The 17905-nt window shown below is 41.5% G+C and overlaps 1 protein-coding gene across 2 annotated transcripts in view; it reads left to right on the plus strand.

Annotated features, from left to right (window-relative positions):
• LOC134337308 (sphingosine 1-phosphate receptor 3-like) overlaps window positions 1-17288 on the plus strand; it is a 42027-nt gene extending 24739 nt beyond the window's left edge. Inside the window, exons 1-2 of one of the 2 annotated variants that reach the window (XM_063032208.1) lie at window positions 1666-1978; window positions 12603-17288. In XM_063032208.1, the coding sequence (XP_062888278.1) occupies window positions 12761-13882 (1122 nt within the window). In that variant the 5' untranslated portion in view covers window positions 1666-1978; window positions 12603-12760 and the 3' untranslated portion in view covers window positions 13883-17288. Of the gene's footprint in view, window positions 1-1665; window positions 1979-12602 lie in introns of those variants that run through there. The other variant, XM_063032209.1, reaches the window with a different exon arrangement.
• Window positions 17289-17905: the final 617 nt, after the last annotated feature.

Below are 17905 nucleotides of genomic sequence, written 5' to 3' on the forward strand. Positions count from 1 at the left end.
GTCGTCTTCGGCCAGCTTCATGGTTGATGTCTTGCCAATAATTGGCATGTGGAATCATTTAATGAAATTGCAACAGAGAGACAGTTAATTAACAGAGGATTCTCTTCCACAAATACTCATCTATGGTGGATCAGTTGTTAATGTAAAATCTGAGATCTTCAAGTTTCAATAAGCCAAAAGGCATTTTGGGTAGCAGGGTGAAGATACATCTCTACCAAAGGAGGTGTAAGGTGCTCCTTCCCTCCATTAGCCGGCAGGTCACCCTTGGGCAAGGTTTAACACCTTCTTAGCCCCAGCACCACCCCCCCCCACCGATCAGGGTCACATGAAGCCATGGGAGCAGGTGATGGATGGTCATATGAGCAGCTGGTGCATATAACAAGTCTTGGTTATATGACCACTGACCCCAGGCAGACAAACCCTGAAGAATATTGATAATGGCTGGGGTCACCCGTCTTGTAAAGACACTGACCAGAAGAAGGCAATGGCAAACCACTTCTGCAGAAAAAAAATTCCAGTAACAATCATGGTCATGGAAAGACCATGATTGCCTAAACTATGTGACATGGTACATAACAAACAAATGAATGAATGCACTAGTGCATATAAAAGAATCTCTCTCCCTGACTTCCCTCCTTTAATATGCCCTTAAAACCTTCCTTCTTTGAACAAACATTTCCAAGTGCCGCTATAAATAGTGTCAAATGTTGATTGATAATGTTTCTTTGAAGCAGTTTGGAATACTTAACTGCATTAAAGATGCCAAACAAATTTATAGTCGCTGAATATTAGATCTATTAGATGCTCTTGTAAATTGAGTTGTTTTGGAATGCATCTACAGGGATACATGTGGTAGTCATTCATTAACAGTAAATCTTGTCAGCCACCTTAGACTTAAATAAATTTTGCCTTGAATGTCATATTTTGTGGACAGCGGGAACAAGACCTACCGACCTTCAAGTGCACAAGTGAGGGCTAATCTTCAGGGCCTGTTGTGGGTTTCGACCCAGGATGCTAAGAGTTCTTCTCCACCAACAGATGCTGGTTGATTGGTCACTGAGTTCCTCCAGCATATTGTTCGTTGCTCCAGATTCCGGTATCTGTATCTGTCGTCCCTTGCACTGCCAAGTTTCACTTTAGGGACCGATGCTCTAGAATCTAGAGGCCCACAGACCCCTTGATTAATGGTTAGGTCCATGGCATTTAAAAAAAAGTGTGGGAACCCTTATACTGGGTAGTCCATTAGCACTGGAGTGGGTAGTTGGTCTAGATTATATTGAGGAATGTACCTGTGCATATGGCAATAAACTAGACTTTGATTCCTAGAAGGGAGTCCATTCCAGCCACTTTCTTAATTTGGAACCTGCTCCCCGCTAACTGAGCCAAGCTAATTGGCCGGTGGGATCACTTGATGAAAACGAAGCGGGAAGATAGATAAATAACAAAGGATAAAACGCCAGGCACTGACAACAGATGTTCTGGAGTCTAGGGGTAGAAGATTTAAAGTGCGCGAAGCTTTTCCGTCCCCAGAAATTACACGTGAGCTTTTATTTCCTCAGCGAGGAAACATTTGGAGGCATGCCGAATATTATCCCGCGTGAAAGAAACTTCTCTGCGTACCGGTTCGACGCGATCATTTGTGGCCCCTGCTAACAGAACTGGGCAGTCTTTTGACAAATGGAGACTGGATTGATGGGTAACGTCATGTACCACCTCCCACTCAGACAGAATAAGAGGACCATGCGTGCAATCTTGTTTTAGAAACTCGCTGCCTCACTGCCCTCTTGACTACCGCACGTTACTGAGAGGTGTTTCGCATACATTTGGGGCGCCGTGGCACGCTCCTATATTTTTCTCGCCAAGGATAAATACTGAAAGGCAGATTGTTGACATCGCGCTCAAAACTATCTGAAGATGTTGTGTTTGCGCTTAGATTGATATTGGATAGAACAGCCGGCCGTCTCTGGATGTGTTAGAGGTGAGAGCGTTGTTTCTGAAACTTTTAACTATTTCTAAAAGTTCAGCAGATCAGAGCGAGAGATATTGTCTGACTTTCAACTCTGCTCATTATCGTGTGGAGACACTTCATGTACGGGTGTAAATCGGAAGGTCTCCGCGGGGGTTGTGTAGAGTTTGAAGGTTATCTGCACAATATTTGCAAACTTGTTGTACACCTCACGGATGCGGCTAGCGATATAATTACAGCCTAGAGGGATTAATATTCTACAGAGAGAAGCACAATTTGAGAGAGAGACAGACAGACAGACAGACAGACAGACAGACAGAAACAGACACACAGCAAAAGGCAGGGACACACATTAAGTGAAACATGCAAACTCAAGCAGAAATAACGACATAGGGATATTCACACACACGGAGACAGTCCCAAGCACAGTCACAGGCTGGATAGTGAAAGCGAGATGCATGAAGTGGGCAGAGAGAGAAAAAAATAGTAATGCAGACATGGTAACACTTCACTAAGACTAGAAGCAGAAATGCCGAAGTTTAGAAGGGGATCAAGCGCAAAGGGAGATGAACACAGAATGTGAAAAACAGCAAGGGACTTAGAGAAAGAGTCACTCGTTGCAAGGAGTTGGAAGGTAGCGCCCGAAAGCCCGGGTTGATTCCCTAACCGGGCGTGTTTGGTGAGATGTAACACCCACAGGAAACAGGGGAAACCACAAAAATACAGCCCTTCACTTTCCCCTTTATTCACTTAGTGAGGGGTAATGCTAGTCAAGTGATAGTATATCAGCAGGCTGCTGAGCTCCGCTCCTTGTATGTGGCGTCATTGACTTCAATGGGAATTAGTTGGCACAACTGCATAGAGGCAATAAAGTTATGCGCTATACCTCTATGTCTACGGCACTGACCATACATTTAATTTCTCTCCACGGATTATATGCTTCTTGATTTACTGTGAATCCAATGGGTGTCTATCGTTGACAAAGGTATCTGACTGACATCTATCCCCGGCGGCTTCATTAACCTCATAATTCTACAACACATTTATGGATTTAAATGTCTTGATGACGGTCTTAGCCCACTAGGCAGGCTGCTTATTCCTCTCTGTAGATGTTAGATGACCTGCAGTGTTCCTCCAGAATTTTGTATGCGTTACTCTGGACTGCCAGCATCTGCGGATGCTCTTGCGTTTGTGGAATTAAATGTCAACGCACCTACTTGTTGTATGGCAATGCGAGTGGATCGGGTTGTTAGTTAAAATGGTAAAGAAAAAAAAAAGACAGCATTCTGTGAGACTTTGAATTAGCTTCTGTTGTTGTAAGCAGAAGATATTGGTTACACTGGGAAAATACACTCTGTGGCCACTTTATTAGGTACAGGAGTGGAACCCAGTGTGGTCTTCTGCTGTAGCTCAGTCAAAGGTTCCTGCTGCTGTGCATTCTGAGATGCTCTTCTGTAAGCCACTGTTGTAACATATGGTTACTCTCCTTCCTGAACCATTGTGGCTATTCTCGTCTGACCTCTCTCATTAACAACGCATTTTTCGCTAACAGAACTGCTGCTCACTGAAAGCTTTTTGCTTTTTGCACCATTCTCTGAAAACTCTAGAGACTATTGTGCTTAAAAATCCCAGGAGATCTGCAGTTTCTGAGATACTCAAACCACCCCGTCTAGCACCAACAATCATTGCATGGTCCAAGTCACTTAGATCACATTTCTTCCCTATTCTGATGTTTGGTCAGAAAAAACAATTGAACCTTTTGATTATGTCTGCATGCTTTTATGCATGGAGTGTTTGCCACATGATTTGCAGATTAGATATTTGCATTAATGAGCAAGCATACTTAATAAAGTGGACACTGAGTGTATTTGGAATTTTTATTGCATGTGGGTTGGGTATGCCCCTGTAAGATGTTACTTTGCAGACTTTACATAGAAATAAAATCATATTAGTTCGGACAGTGGGAGTCATGATAAAATAATGATTAAAACAACAGAAGAACTGTAGATTCTACCTTATCCCATTTTGCATCAATTAGTTGGGAATTCGATAGGAAAAGTTAAAGACTTGCATTACATGAACTCGGCACACCCAAAGCACCTTACTTTCAGTTATGCTCTTTCTACGTGCAGTCACTGTTATCAAAAATTAATTGCAGGTTTAAGAAACGATATATCAAGCGATGTCATTTTGATAAACAAAGAAAATATTGAGGACAAGTGGTTAATATTGACCTTCCTTGTGATTCTGTCCATTTCAAATTGATTTAAAAAATTTGAATGATTAAACTGAACCGAACAGTAAACTGTAAAATGTGTGAACAAGGCAGGACTTGCATTCCTCACACAGGCAGGTATTGATAAGCCCTAGGTATCATTTGAGAATCAATACTAATTTGTGATAACTGAGCAGATTTCTCTTGTGCTGTCAGGTCAGTGAGCTGCGATGACCACTGGACAGAGTAAAGTGATTGGGGTTGGAATTTGATGCACCCTCATATTCTGGAATAAGGGCATCTCAGGGAAAGGCAGCAATAATCACTTCCTTAATTATCTACTCATTTATCAAAACCAGTTAAAGTTTGATCATGTAAACACGAGGAATTCTGCAGATGCTGGAAATTCAAGCAACACACATCAAAGTTGCTGGTGAATGCAGCAGGCCAGGCAGCATCTCTAGGAAGAGGTACAGTCGACGTTTCGGGCCGAGACCCTTTGTCCTGACGGCGACTGTACCTCTTCCTAGAGATGCTGCCTGGCCTGCTGCGTTCACCAGCAACTTTGATGTGTGTTGCTTAAAGTTTGATAGATTGTTTCTTAAAATTACAACTAATTATGAAAATGCCAGGAATTAAATATTCTAATGAGGCTAAGGTAATTCTTCATTGAGTTGCCTACTGTAAACCTTTTCAACTTTGAATAATCTGGCAAGTTAATGGCATCTAAATCATGCTCAGCCAGTTGCAAAGATTGTTGTGGTGTTTAACCAAAGGGGATGACTTTACTTAACTTCACTTGCCTCATCACTGAAATGTTCCCACAGCATTTGGACTCACTTTCAAGTTGTCTTCATCTCGTGTTCCTAATATTTATTGCTTATTTATTTATTATTATTACTTCTTTCTCTTTGTATTGGCCAAGTTTGTTGTCTTTTACACATTGGATGAACACCCAAGTTGCTGTGGTCTTTCATTGATTCTATTATGGTTATTATACTATTATAGATTTATTAAGTATGCCTGCAAGAAAATGAATGTCAGGGTTGTATGTGGTGATATACATGTAGCTTGATAATAAATTTACTTTGAACTTTGAAAAAGGAGCATTTCCTTGAAACAGCATGGATATCCATCTAAATTCTTTATTTGATTACTGCTGTCTTAGCATGATAGTGTATTGGTTACTTCAATCGCTTTACAACACCAGTGATCATTGATCGAGGTTTGATTCCCACCATTGTCTGTAAGGAATTTGTACATTGTCCCTCTGTTTGTGTGGATTTCCTCCTGGTGCTCTGATTTCCTCCCACATTCCAAAGATGCACAGTTAGAGTTAGTCATTTGTGGGTATGCTATGTTGACGCCGGAATTGTAGTGGCACTTGTGGACTGCCCCCAGCACAATCCTTAGACTGTGTTGTTGACACAGAACAACACATTTCATTATATGTTTTGATGTACGTGTGACAAATAAAGTGAATCTTTATGTCGGTTTTGCTTGTCTCTTTTGATACTTCAGAGCTGTAGATCATAACCAAATATTTCAACATGTTTACCAGAGCGTAGCTTATCCGAGTTCCTAAAACATTGCATAACCTCTGTCTTAGGGGCTCTATTTGGGTTTGTGGCCACAAATTCAGAAGGTATAATTTGGGAAATTACCAGTGTGTGAGGCAGCTGCTAGTTGAACCAAAATATAAAATCTGAAGTTAACCAGAAGATGTGAAGCAGGCTGATTTATATCTAGAAAGATTATGAGTTGCTGGCTATTTGAGCATCAGAAGTTTGTTCCTACATTGTGTCCCTACCTAAAAGACAATCTTACCTTTGTTCCTTTCAGAGGCTAGTGCAGTTACTTCATAATATTAAGCTTTCAATTTGGAATTGATTTCCCATGCCAGGTACAGCTAAACTTACTCTCAATGGCCACTTTATTAGGTACCTTCCATACCTAATGAAGTAGCCACTGAGTTATTGTTCATAGTCTTATGCTGTCCATTCACTTCATCCTTTAATATGTTTTGAATTCAGAGACACTCTTCAGTGGACCACTGTTGTAACGCGTGGTATTTGAGTTACTGTCACCTTCCTGTCAGCTTGAACCAGTCTGGCTATTCTTCTCTGACCTCTCTCATTATCAAAGCATTTTTGTCCACAGATCTGCTGCTCACTGGATGTTTTTTTGTTTATTGCACTATGCTCTGTAAACACTAGAGACTGCTGTGTGTGAAAATCCCAGGAGGTCAGCAGTTTCTGAAATACTCAGGCTACCCCATCTAGCACCAACAATCATTCCACGGTCAAAGTCACATAGATCACATGTCTTCCCCATTCTGATGTTTGGTCTGAATGACAACTGAACCACTTCACAAAGTCTGCTTGCTTTTGTGCACTGAGTGAATATACAATGGTCAGACACATAAAGCAATCTCATAGCCTCTGAGATGATTTAGGGGCTCTAATACTTATCTTCCTTTAGCAGTCAGTGTGGCTGAGGCACGTAGCCTTGGATACATTGGTGACTTTTGAATCAGAAATGCTAAACTGAGGCCCTCATCTCTTCTCTCAGGTGATCATGGAAGATTCCATGAGTTACTCCAAAGAAGAGAATGGTGCTTCTACCCAGGTTCATAGCCGATAGTCATCTCTGAGCCAACGGCAAAAGAGCAGATTATCCGGTCATTTTTTGAGGTGTATTTTTCTGGGAACTTACTGCGGACAAGTTCAATACTGTGTTACCAGCACTTCAAAAGTATTAAGTTGTTTGCAAATAATCTCTGAAGCTCCTACAGTGCAAAAGAAATCCAAGTCTATCAAATTTGAAAACAAATGTGGTCTGAACATTCATTTTTATGGCTTTGCATCATGACTAATTTATTTTCTGAGGGATGGAATATATGGATCATTGTGCCTAATTTCGCAGTGCATCAAGAGTCAAACAGCTTAGTATTTTTAGGTGTTTAATACATTGAGAGCCCAAGGACTGATCCTTGACTGTGGAGAGAGGGCTGTGTACTAGACAAGAATTGCTTTATGGGTAATTGTTAACGATATTGAATTGGACATATAAAGCACCATTTTAAAATTCAAAGATGGCACAAACCTTGAATGCCTGGTAAAAAGTGAGGACAGCAACAGTGCTTGAAGATTGACATGAATATTGGAATGAATATTTACAATGTAAATTAAGTCTTCAGGAGAGGAGTACAAACTGGTAAATTCTGATAAGGAAATTAAGGAAAGGCTTTAATGCAGGGGCTGAGGGATTTGGATGTACATATTCACAGTTTTATAAAGATGTCAAGAAAGAAAATTTTACAAAAGCGTACAACATGCTTCATAAGCAGGCACAGGGAGTTATAAATGGCGATTATAAAGCAAGGTGATTGTACCAAATTATTAAAGTACTATGGTTTGACAACAATTAGAATATTCCCTCCAATTTTGGTCTTGGTGATATAGGAGGTTTGTGTAGAAAAGATTTGGTGAAATTGCACAGGAATAAGGGACTTTCATTCACATACACAGACGGCAAAGTGAGCATGTTCTATGGAGCAGTGCAGTTTGAGAAGAGATTTGATTGAGGGTTTCAAGGTATGAAAGAGTATTTGAGATAAATGGCACAGAAACAAGTTGTTGACCCACACAGCCCAGGAAAGCAGTTGTGTTCCTTTTGAGCCTCTCCCAGCTGCTGGATTGAGATGTAGAATTTTTATTTTTCTTGCAGTACAACTTTCCTATGCTTTCTTGTATTTTTATATAATTAGCTATATACATGCCTTTGCTCAATGGATTTTCCAGCAATTTTGGTACAGTTGCTTCTGCATTTTTTCTAGAAGCTTCTTAGTTTGCTGTAGCAGATGTCATGCTACTTAAATTTGGCTATTTTATAAATGAATAGGTATCACTGTAATTTTGTTATCTCTAGCCTAAGTATGAGACCAGCATGATTACTTTTCTTTTTGTTTTTTTTTTCTTTTTTTCTCTCAGCTTCTCTCTCATTCATTTTTGGTTATTCTAACATTTAATGAAACGGTGTAAGCATCAAATCTTTATGCCTCAATCTTGACTTCCGAAGAACCTTCAGATCGCAAATGTATCGGGATTAAACACAACTTTTCCCATCTAAACCTATCCATGTAACCTCTTATTTCCTAGTTCCTCTATTGCTTCTCGACGCCATTTACTTCCCTGTGAGTTTCACGTTCTTGCTTTGCATAAAGAAGTTCTTTTAAAAGCCGTACTGAATTTCTCGGTGACTATCTTATATTGATGTCTCTTCCCCCAAAATTTATTCGATCTGCATCTGCTCTGTCAAAACCTTTTAGCGTTTTAAAGACATTTGTCAGTTCACCCTTTGACCTTTTCTCAAAAGGAAGATCCAGGTGGAGTGAAAAAGAGAAAATGCTTCCATTGATGAAAGAGTTGAGAACCAAACAAGTTAAAGTAGCTGGCAAAAGAACTTGGGAAGCCAGAAGCAAAATATAGCCATGTAGTTATGATGTGGGATTTGTTGCCTGGAAAGGAAGTGGAAGCACATTCCTAGAAGGAAATGGAGGTGAATTCCTTGAAGGAAGCCCTGATGAAGAATCTTGGCCGTAACATTGATTCTTTATTCCTTTCCATAGATGCTGCCTGACCTACGAAGGTTCTCCAGCATTTTGCGTGTGTTTTCTGGATTTCCAGCATCTACAAAATCTCTTGTGTTTAGAGAATTGGCTCGTTACTTCAAAGGGAAAATGTTGCAGAGTTCCAGGAAAAAAATCAGGAAATGGTATTGACGATATTGTTTTTATACAGAGCTGATGTAATATCAGTGGGTCAAATAGAATTCCACTGTTAGGATTGCATTGCCAGTCTTCAAGAACTGCCATTACAATTGCCACCCAAAGGGGCGCCACGGTAGCATGTCGGTTCGCTCGACACTATTACAGCTCAGGGATCTAGAGTTTGAAGTTCAGTTCTGGCGCCCTCTATAAGGAGTTTATACATCCTCCCCATAAAAACACGTGGGCTACCTCCCAGTGCTCCGGTTTCCTCCCACATTCCAAAGACGTATCGGTTCGTAGATTAATTGGTCATGGAAATTGTCCTGTGATTAGGGTTAAATAAGAGGGTTGCTGGGCAGCGCGGCTCATTATGCTGGAACGGTCTGTTCCATGTTCTATCTCTAAGTAAAGCAAACAAATAAATAAATAAAAGATTACCCTGAGATTCCTCCAAGGTGCTCACAACCTCAACATAGGGTTTGGAGGCTTGCGTGCCTCAGTGACCCAGAGAGCTATGTTGACTGGAGTCAGGGCTTTGTGCTTTGGCACTTGGTAAGGTCACCCATGCCAAACAGGTCAAAGGATAGAGGCCAGACTAAGAATGGTCCACTATTCTTTCAGGTTTGGGGGTTCAGCTCAGGGCTAACAACCCTGACTGGTAAAACAAAACTGTTACCAGAACAGCAATGAAGGATCCTTCTACGTCAGAGTGTGATGGTTTTCCTGAGTCCTCATCTGGGACTTGCATGACTGATAGTCATGAAAGCTGAGTGCAAGCTACTTACATGACGAAGGACGTCCTGAAGACCAGCAGGGGTGGAGGGCTTTCATTGCTACCCTAAACACCTATGGTGTAATAGGCAGTAAGAAGAGAATCTGGAATTGCTGCAAAAAATCTTGAAGGCATTTAAAAAGCAAAATTGTTTTTTTCTTTCTTCTTCAAATATTTTGTTATTTACATTTTTTGTTAAAGCATTGAAGGTGGAGAAATGGAATACTGTTCTTCGGGATTGGGGGTTATGCGGTTCTTTGGGAGGCTGAGAAACCCAGCCCTTTCACAATCGATGATAGAGGAAGTATTCCTGTCCAACACCTGGACTCAGCGCTGACCATGATGCTGCTTGAGTGGAGTCTGCATGTTCTATTTGTAATCAACACATAGGGCACTGGGGGAACCCAATGGGTCAGGCAGCATCTACAGAGGGAACTGAGCATTGTACACTTCGGGACAAGATCCTACAGTTCAGATGAAGGGTCTCAGTCTGAAAAGTTTACTGTTTATTCCCCTCCATTGATGCTGTCCGACCTGCTGAGTACCTCTAGTCTTAGTGTGTTGTTTCCGATTCAAGCATCTTTAGTGCTTTCTACCTTAATCCTGCTTGTGATCAGACTATCTACTCTGAATGCCACCTCTTCCTTTCGTGTCCCGGTAAAGGGCTCAGTCCAAGGCATCAACTGTTCATTCCTCTCCATGGAGTTCCTCTAGCATTTTGTGTGTGTAGCTTAAGATTTTCAGCATCTACAGAATCTCTTGTATCTACTCTGAGTGCTTCCAAACTTCAAAAGTTCAAAGTTGAAAGTAAATTTATGATCAAAGTACACATATTTCACCATATTCAATCCTGAGATTCTTGCAAAAAACGCAGTAGAATTAATGAAAGACTGCTCCACATGACAGGCAAACAGCCAATGTGCAAAAGACAGCAAATTGCAAATACAAAAAGAAAAATAAGAAATAATAATAATAATAATAATTAATAAACAAACAATAAATATCAAGAAAATAAGATAAAGAATCCTTGAAAGTCAGTCCATAGGTTGTGGGGACATTTCAATGTTGGGGCAAATGAAGTTGAGTGAAGTTATCTCCTCTGGTTCAAGGTTGACAGTAATAACAGTTCCTGAACCTGGTGGTGTGGGTCCTGAGGCTCCTGTACCTTCTTCCTGATGGCATCAGTAGGAACAGAGAATGGCCTGGGTGGTGCGGGTCCTTAATGATGGATGCTGCTTTCCTGTGACAGCGCTCCATATATATGTGCACAATGGTGAGAGGGCTTCTGCGTGACAGCGTTGGTGTTTCCATACCAGGCTATGATGCAACCTGTCAATATACTCTCCACCACACATCTTTAGAAGTTTGTAAAAATTCTGGATGACATGTCGAATTTTCGCAAACTTCTAAGAAAGTAGAGGCACTGCTGTGCTTTCTTCGTAACGACACTTGTGTTGCACCCAGGGCAGATCCTCTGAAATGATAACACTGAGGAACTTCAAGTTGCTGACCCTTTCCTCTCTGATTTCCGATCAGGACTAGTCATGGACCTCCTGAAGTCAATAAGCAACTCACTGGACTTGCTGACATTGGGTGAGAAGTTGTTGTGGCACCACTCAGCCTGGTTTTCAGTCTTCCTCCTATATGCTAATTGGTCACAACCTTTGATCCAGCCAATGACAGTGATGTTATCAGCAAACTTAACAATGCAATTAGAGCTGTGCTTTGCCTTACAGTCATAAGTATAAAACAAATACAGCAGGGAGCTAAGCACACAGCCCTGTGGTGTACCTCTCATAATCCAACAGTTATACTAGCTGATGCGCTATAAGACTTGAAGACCATAAGATATAGGAGCAGAGTTAGGCCATTTGGCCCATCGAGTCTGCTCCGCCATTTCATCATGGTGGATGCAGTTTTCCCTCTCAGCCCCAATCTCCTGCCTTCTTCCCATATCCTTTCATGCCCGGACTAATCAGGAATCTATCAATCCCTGCCTTAAATATACCGAGTGACTTGCCCTCCACAGCCGCCTGTGGCAACAAATTTGTCAGATTCACCACCCTCTGGCGAAAGAAATTCCCCCACGTATCCCTTCTAAAAGAACTTCCCTCTGTTCTGAGGCTGTGTCCTCTGGTCTTAGACTCCCCCATCATAGGAAACTGACTATTGTAAATTGTCCGAGTGGAGGGAGAATCGGAAGAGTATCGATGGACAGGTGTGAGAGAATTGGGTTACAGGGAAATTAGATGGAAAACGGAAAGTCTCTGAAAGTTGACATACAGTTGATGGGCCAAATGGCTTTGATATATATCATTATGAAATATGAGAATATGTGATGCTGGTTGACAGAAAAATTTTGGTCTGGTTTATAAAGGATCCATAACACAGTATGTTGCTCAATGCTTTAATACCATAGAAATGTGCCTTTAACAACCAGAATCAATGGCTATGGGAGGCAAGATTTGGACAACCCAGGAAAAAGACATGGGGAAACACAAGAGATTCTGCAAATGCTGAAAATTCAGCGTAACACACAGAGAAGATACTGGCCAAACTCAGCAGGTCAGGCAGCGTCTAATGGAAAGGAATAAAGAGTCGATGTTTTAGACTGGGACCCTTCATCACAACCCTCAGTCCTGATGAAGGGTCTTGGCCCGAAACGTCGACTCTTTATTCCTTTCTGTAGATGCTGCCTAACCTGCTGAGTTCGTACAGCATTTTGTGTGTGCTACTAAAGAGAAACGGGATCTGGGTCTTCTACTTGTTGTTTTGAATGTTATTGCCAACAGCGAATGCCCTTTTTACTTCTAACCTCAGAAATACATGCAGCAACTAATATAATTGAACTAACTTTCTCTAAAACCTCTCTCCTCAGGTCCGAAGCCTCAGTGAAAGGATTTCATCTGAAACAGTGGACGTTTCCTCTGCCCAGTATGCACAGGGTACATGCATGTTGATGGCGCCCTCTGAAGTCTGAGATGCATTAGTGCAGATGGTAGACTCGTACCACTGCCAACCAAACCAGGCGTAAAAATGAGTTCGGCCAATAGTTTTCAAGAGAACAAGATCATCTATCTGCATTATAATTATTCAGGGAAATTGCGCATGAGGACAGAGAGTGACTCCATCAATGTTAAGGATGTAATAATTACCCTGGCATGTATTTTGATTGTCATTGAGAATGTGATGGTCCTTGTCGCCATTTGGAAAAACAAGAAGTTTCACACAAGAATGTACTACTTCATTGGAAACCTTGCCCTATCGGACCTCTTGGCAGGGGTGGCCTATCTAATCAATAACCTTATGTCTGGTAGACGCACTCTATCTCTAACACCTAATCTGTGGTTTGTCAGAGAGGGAAGCATGTTCGTCGCTTTGTGTGCATCAACCTTTAGCTTGTTGGCCATCGCCATTGAGAGACACATGACCATGGTGAAGATGAGGCCATATGACTCCAAGAAGCAGTACAGACTCTTCCTACTTCTGGGGGCTTGCTGGATTATCTCAGTACTCCTGGGAATCCTGCCCATCATTGGATGGAACTGCATTGGCAACCTCAAGTCTTGCTCCACAGTTTTACCACTCTATGCCAAAAGCTATGTGGCCTTCTGCGTCACCATTTTGACAGTCATCTTGCTAGCTATTGTGATCCTCTACGTCCGTATCTACCGGCTCGTCAACTCCAGCAGCCGCAAGGTCAAGAAACGGAAAAACCCAAAGGGCAACCAGTCAGAGAGGGCCATGGCTCTCCTACGCACGGTCATGATCGTCCTAGGTGTCTTTATAGCCTGTTGGTCACCGCTCTTTATTTTCCTGATGCTCGACGTGGCCTGCAGCCCCAAGCAGTGCACAATCCTCTACAATGCCGACTGGTGCGTTGCCTTTGCTGTACTGAATTCGGCCCTGAACCCCATTATTTACACTCTGACCAGCAGGGAGATGCGGGTTGCCTTCTTCAGGCTACTCTGCTGTTGCTTTGTGGGCTCCAGAGTGGCCAGGGATTTGCCAATAGCACCAACTGCAGACAACAGCAGGAGTAAGTCCAGCGGGAGCAACTTTAACAAGCCCAAGGAAGAGATTGACTCCCCATCAATGCTCATTTCGCAATGTATAGTCAAAGCAAGTGACTTTTCTCTGGAGAAAGGGAAATCATGAGTATTCCTGCTGAATAATCTAATAAAAGTGCATTTACCTGCATTGGGACTGTGATTTAAAGACCATTGATGTCAGTGTTTCTGTGTTAATGTATAAACCGTTAGCAATACCTTGTACAAACAGTACAGTTTCACAACAGTGCTGATTGGAACCACTTGCTCAGGTTTGACAATCCTCTGGCCCAAAGGTCACCACACCTTCAGTGCAGGGAGTGTTCATGTGCAAAGATGCCGTATCTCAGTTTCACGCTCACTGAATGAGGAAAGGGTCCAGAGACAGAAATACTGTCATGATGGTAACAAGTGGGAAATACAATCATTACAAAGCAACCACAGTGTTGAAAGGTCATCGTTCTGAAATATCAATGTTTTCTCTCATCATTGGTTCCATCAGCAGCAGTGTCATATCCCACTTCACCTTTCCAGAAACCACAGTATCTATGCCTTTGATTGATTTTCTGATCCTTCGTCAAGAGGTTTCCTAGCTCTAACTATCCAGACAAACTGGAATGAGATCCAGAAGGTTCACAGAGTGTAGGAGAAGTATGAAATGGCTTCAGAACAGAGCAAAAATGGTCCATTGATCTGATTAGTTGGCTGTCTCCTCTATTCGGTCCATTGAGTACATGATGGCTCCCAGAGAGCATCTTATTCATCCCATTCCCCGATCCAATGTTGTGATGTAGTTTATGTGTACCTTGCTTCATATAACAGAAAACAGAGTGTTTATTGTGAGAGATTGGATTGGGTCAAAGCAGCCTGGATGTGCTTTGGACAAGTCACTGAAAGTCAACATAGGTGCAGTAATCAAAAAGGGTGCTTGCCCTTTTTATGAAATATTTTGATTATGGAAGTGAGAAATGGAAATGCAAATTGCATTTGTATAGGGCCCTGGTGATACCACAGCTGGAAAACTGCGTGCAGTTTTTGTCTCCTTCCCAAAGGAGGGATGGGTTTGGCATAGACCAAATGAAGAAGTTCTAGGAATGGTAGGTTTGCAGTATGAGGAAGGATTATGAATGTCAGAACTATATTCTGTAGAGTTTGGAAAATTGAGGGAAGATTTCATCAAAACTTACAAACTTTTGATGGGCTTGATTGGCAAGATGCGGAGACGAGGTTTCTCCAAGGGGCAGAGGTAATGCTCAGCGAGTAAAAGGTGGGACATTCAGGACCAAACTAATGAGAAATTTCTTCATTCTGAAGTTGGCAAACTTTCAGAATTCTCTACCCTAGAGAGCTGCGGTATCCTGGTCATTGTGTTTGCTCAAAACAGATATTGGTGGATTTCTGCATATTAAGAGAAATGAGAAATGCCAAAATAATGCTGGTATGTGGCACTCAGAGAGAGGGTTGATCATGACATTGATGAATTCTGGAGTAGATCTGTGGTGTTGTATGATCTGCTTCTGCTCCTGACTCTACCCCTGCAATTTGTTCTCTCACTCATGTCCTTCAACTTTTCATTGAGGGTTTTTCTTTGCCGTTAACCTACACTAAGGGTAATTAACACTAATCAATAATCCTACCAGCACATTTTTAGTATAGGCATAGAATCCCAAGGCCTGGATGATCTCGGAAGTCATTGAGGAATCAAACAAATCCACATGCTCTGTATCTAAGGTCAAGATCCAACCATAGAATTCAATGGTCTTTTTATATTGAATGAACATCAGCTATGAACAACAGCTTCGTCTTTGAATGAATAACAGGTTCATCCTTCAGGACTGGATGAGGGGAGATGCGATTGACAAGCTGGCTTGGATGGATGGATAACTTTGTGACCATGGGGGCAACTTGGGAGAACCATAGAAAACCAGAGCTAAATTTTCAGAAAGAAATTAGAAATGGTGATATAAATGTATGCAAGAGATGACTTAGGCACAATTCTAAGGAGAGAAATGGTAAGGGTCATAGATTCATGGAGTACTACAGCACAAAAACAGGCCATTTGGCCCACCTGGTCCATGCCAGCCTGATTTTCTGCCTAGTCTCATCTGTGTTCACCCAGACCATAGCCCTCTCTGCCCTTCTCAGCCATGTTCCTATCTAAACTTCTCTTAAATGCTACAGTAAAACCTGCATCTATCACTTCCACCAGCAGCTCATTCCACACTCACACCACCCTCTGAGTGAACAAGTTCCACCTCAGGCTTGTCTTAAATATTTCACCTTTCACCCTTCATCTAAATCTAATCTCATCCAACCAGAAGGAAAAATAGCCTACATGTATTCAAGCTATCTACACCCCTCAGAATTTGTGTACCTCGATAAGGTCGCCCCCCCCCCCATTCTCCTGCACTCCAGGGAGTAAAGTCCTAAACTATTCAACCTATCCCTATAACTCAGGTCTCAAGTCCCAACAACATCCTTGTAAATTTTCTCTGCATTCTTTCAAGCTTATTGTTTCCTTTCCTGTAGGTAGGTGACCACACAATACTCCAAACTTGGACTCACGAACATCTTGTACAACTTCAACATAACATCCTAACTCCTGTATTCAGTGCCTTGATTTATGAAGGCCAATGTGCCAAAAGCTATCTTTGTGATCTTACCTACCCTGTGATGCCACTTTCAAGGAATTATGGATCTGTATTCCCAGGTCCTCTTATGCTATCACACACCACAGTGCCCTACCATTCAATGTGTAAGTGTTACTATGGTTTGTCACTTCTTAGTTTTGGTGAGACTTTTAATAATAACACTGGTAACAATATTTAACTTTAGTCTTTACATTCAGCATTACCCTTCTCGCCTTCTCTCACGGGCCAATCTGTTAGTGCTTTCCCAAAAACCTGTCCTTAAATTCTATGTATTTGGCCAATATTCCTAAACTTTCTTTAAAGCTCTTCTGATTCGCTTCACTGTCTTCATTACCCATTGCCCATGTCTCACTATAGGCAAGTATGTAGGCATCTGAAGATATAATGTGTGGATTTAGTTTGCCCTTTTATAACAGTGCACTGCTTGTACGTGCCAAAATGGGATCGGGGAAAGCTTGGAGAATGCCATGCCATAATTCCCATTGCCACTCAGGAGGGTGCATCAGCTACAGTCTACCCTTCGGCTTGCAGTGGGCATGTAAACTATTATGAAGAAGCAGACCTTGTGGGTTGGAAATGTGCCATTAATTATAGGTTGATAGAGATGGTTTTTGTCAATCCTCCAAAGGGACTGTTAATTGTGCACTATTTATTAAATATTGTGATTATTTGTTTTCTGTTGAGCCTTGTAGAAATGAATTTTCTATCGACAATGTTCATTTTGAATTGTACATGTATTAGTAGCATAAACTGTGTAGCTGGTAATGACGGCCGTATTAAATGGACTACCAATGTACTGCATGTCAATGTATATTTGTATGACAGTGTGAGAAAAGGAGCACTTTGATTAATAAAGAATCTGTGATACGTTTATTTAACTTTTTTCAGTGATTGTCTCATACAGTTAAAACATGAAGATAACCCTTTGATTTGAATCATCTGTCCTGATGGAATAACCTGATGGTCCCAAGTCTAAACATGAAACAAATCCTTCATTTGGTTTTTAATTAGACAAATGACTTTTGGCTTCATTTGTCCAATCAGATGCATTTTAATTAGAGGAACTCTTTATGATACTAATCCTACAATCTATCTGCTGATATACACAAAATCCATATGTGTTTATCCCTACACTGAGTGCACTTGAATGCAAAGAATTTAAACACCCTTGTCCGTGTCAGCTGGGGTTTATCAAACAGCTCTGTTAATTACAAGTGATATGGTTGTGGATTCAAATGACCATCTGGAAATTTGAGTACAAATTCTAAATTGGTTGGAGTAATTGGAGAGCTACAGAACTAATGGTGTTAATTCTGTAGCATTCCAATTCCCTCAGGAACCTGGAATTTTGGCTGATACATTGAACTGAGGTCCCTGTCACCAGAGGTAGTTGAAGAGTCCTCATCAGGCTCAGAGATAAGGACAAGCCTGCTGTGCACCTGGTTTTTCCTATTGTCCAATCGTTTGCTGATCCAGTTGAT

The sequence above is a fragment of the Mobula hypostoma genome, chromosome 24, assembly GCF_963921235.1.
Source record: "Mobula hypostoma chromosome 24, sMobHyp1.1, whole genome shotgun sequence".
In the NCBI taxonomy this organism is placed as follows: Eukaryota; Metazoa; Chordata; class Chondrichthyes; order Myliobatiformes; family Myliobatidae; genus Mobula; species Mobula hypostoma.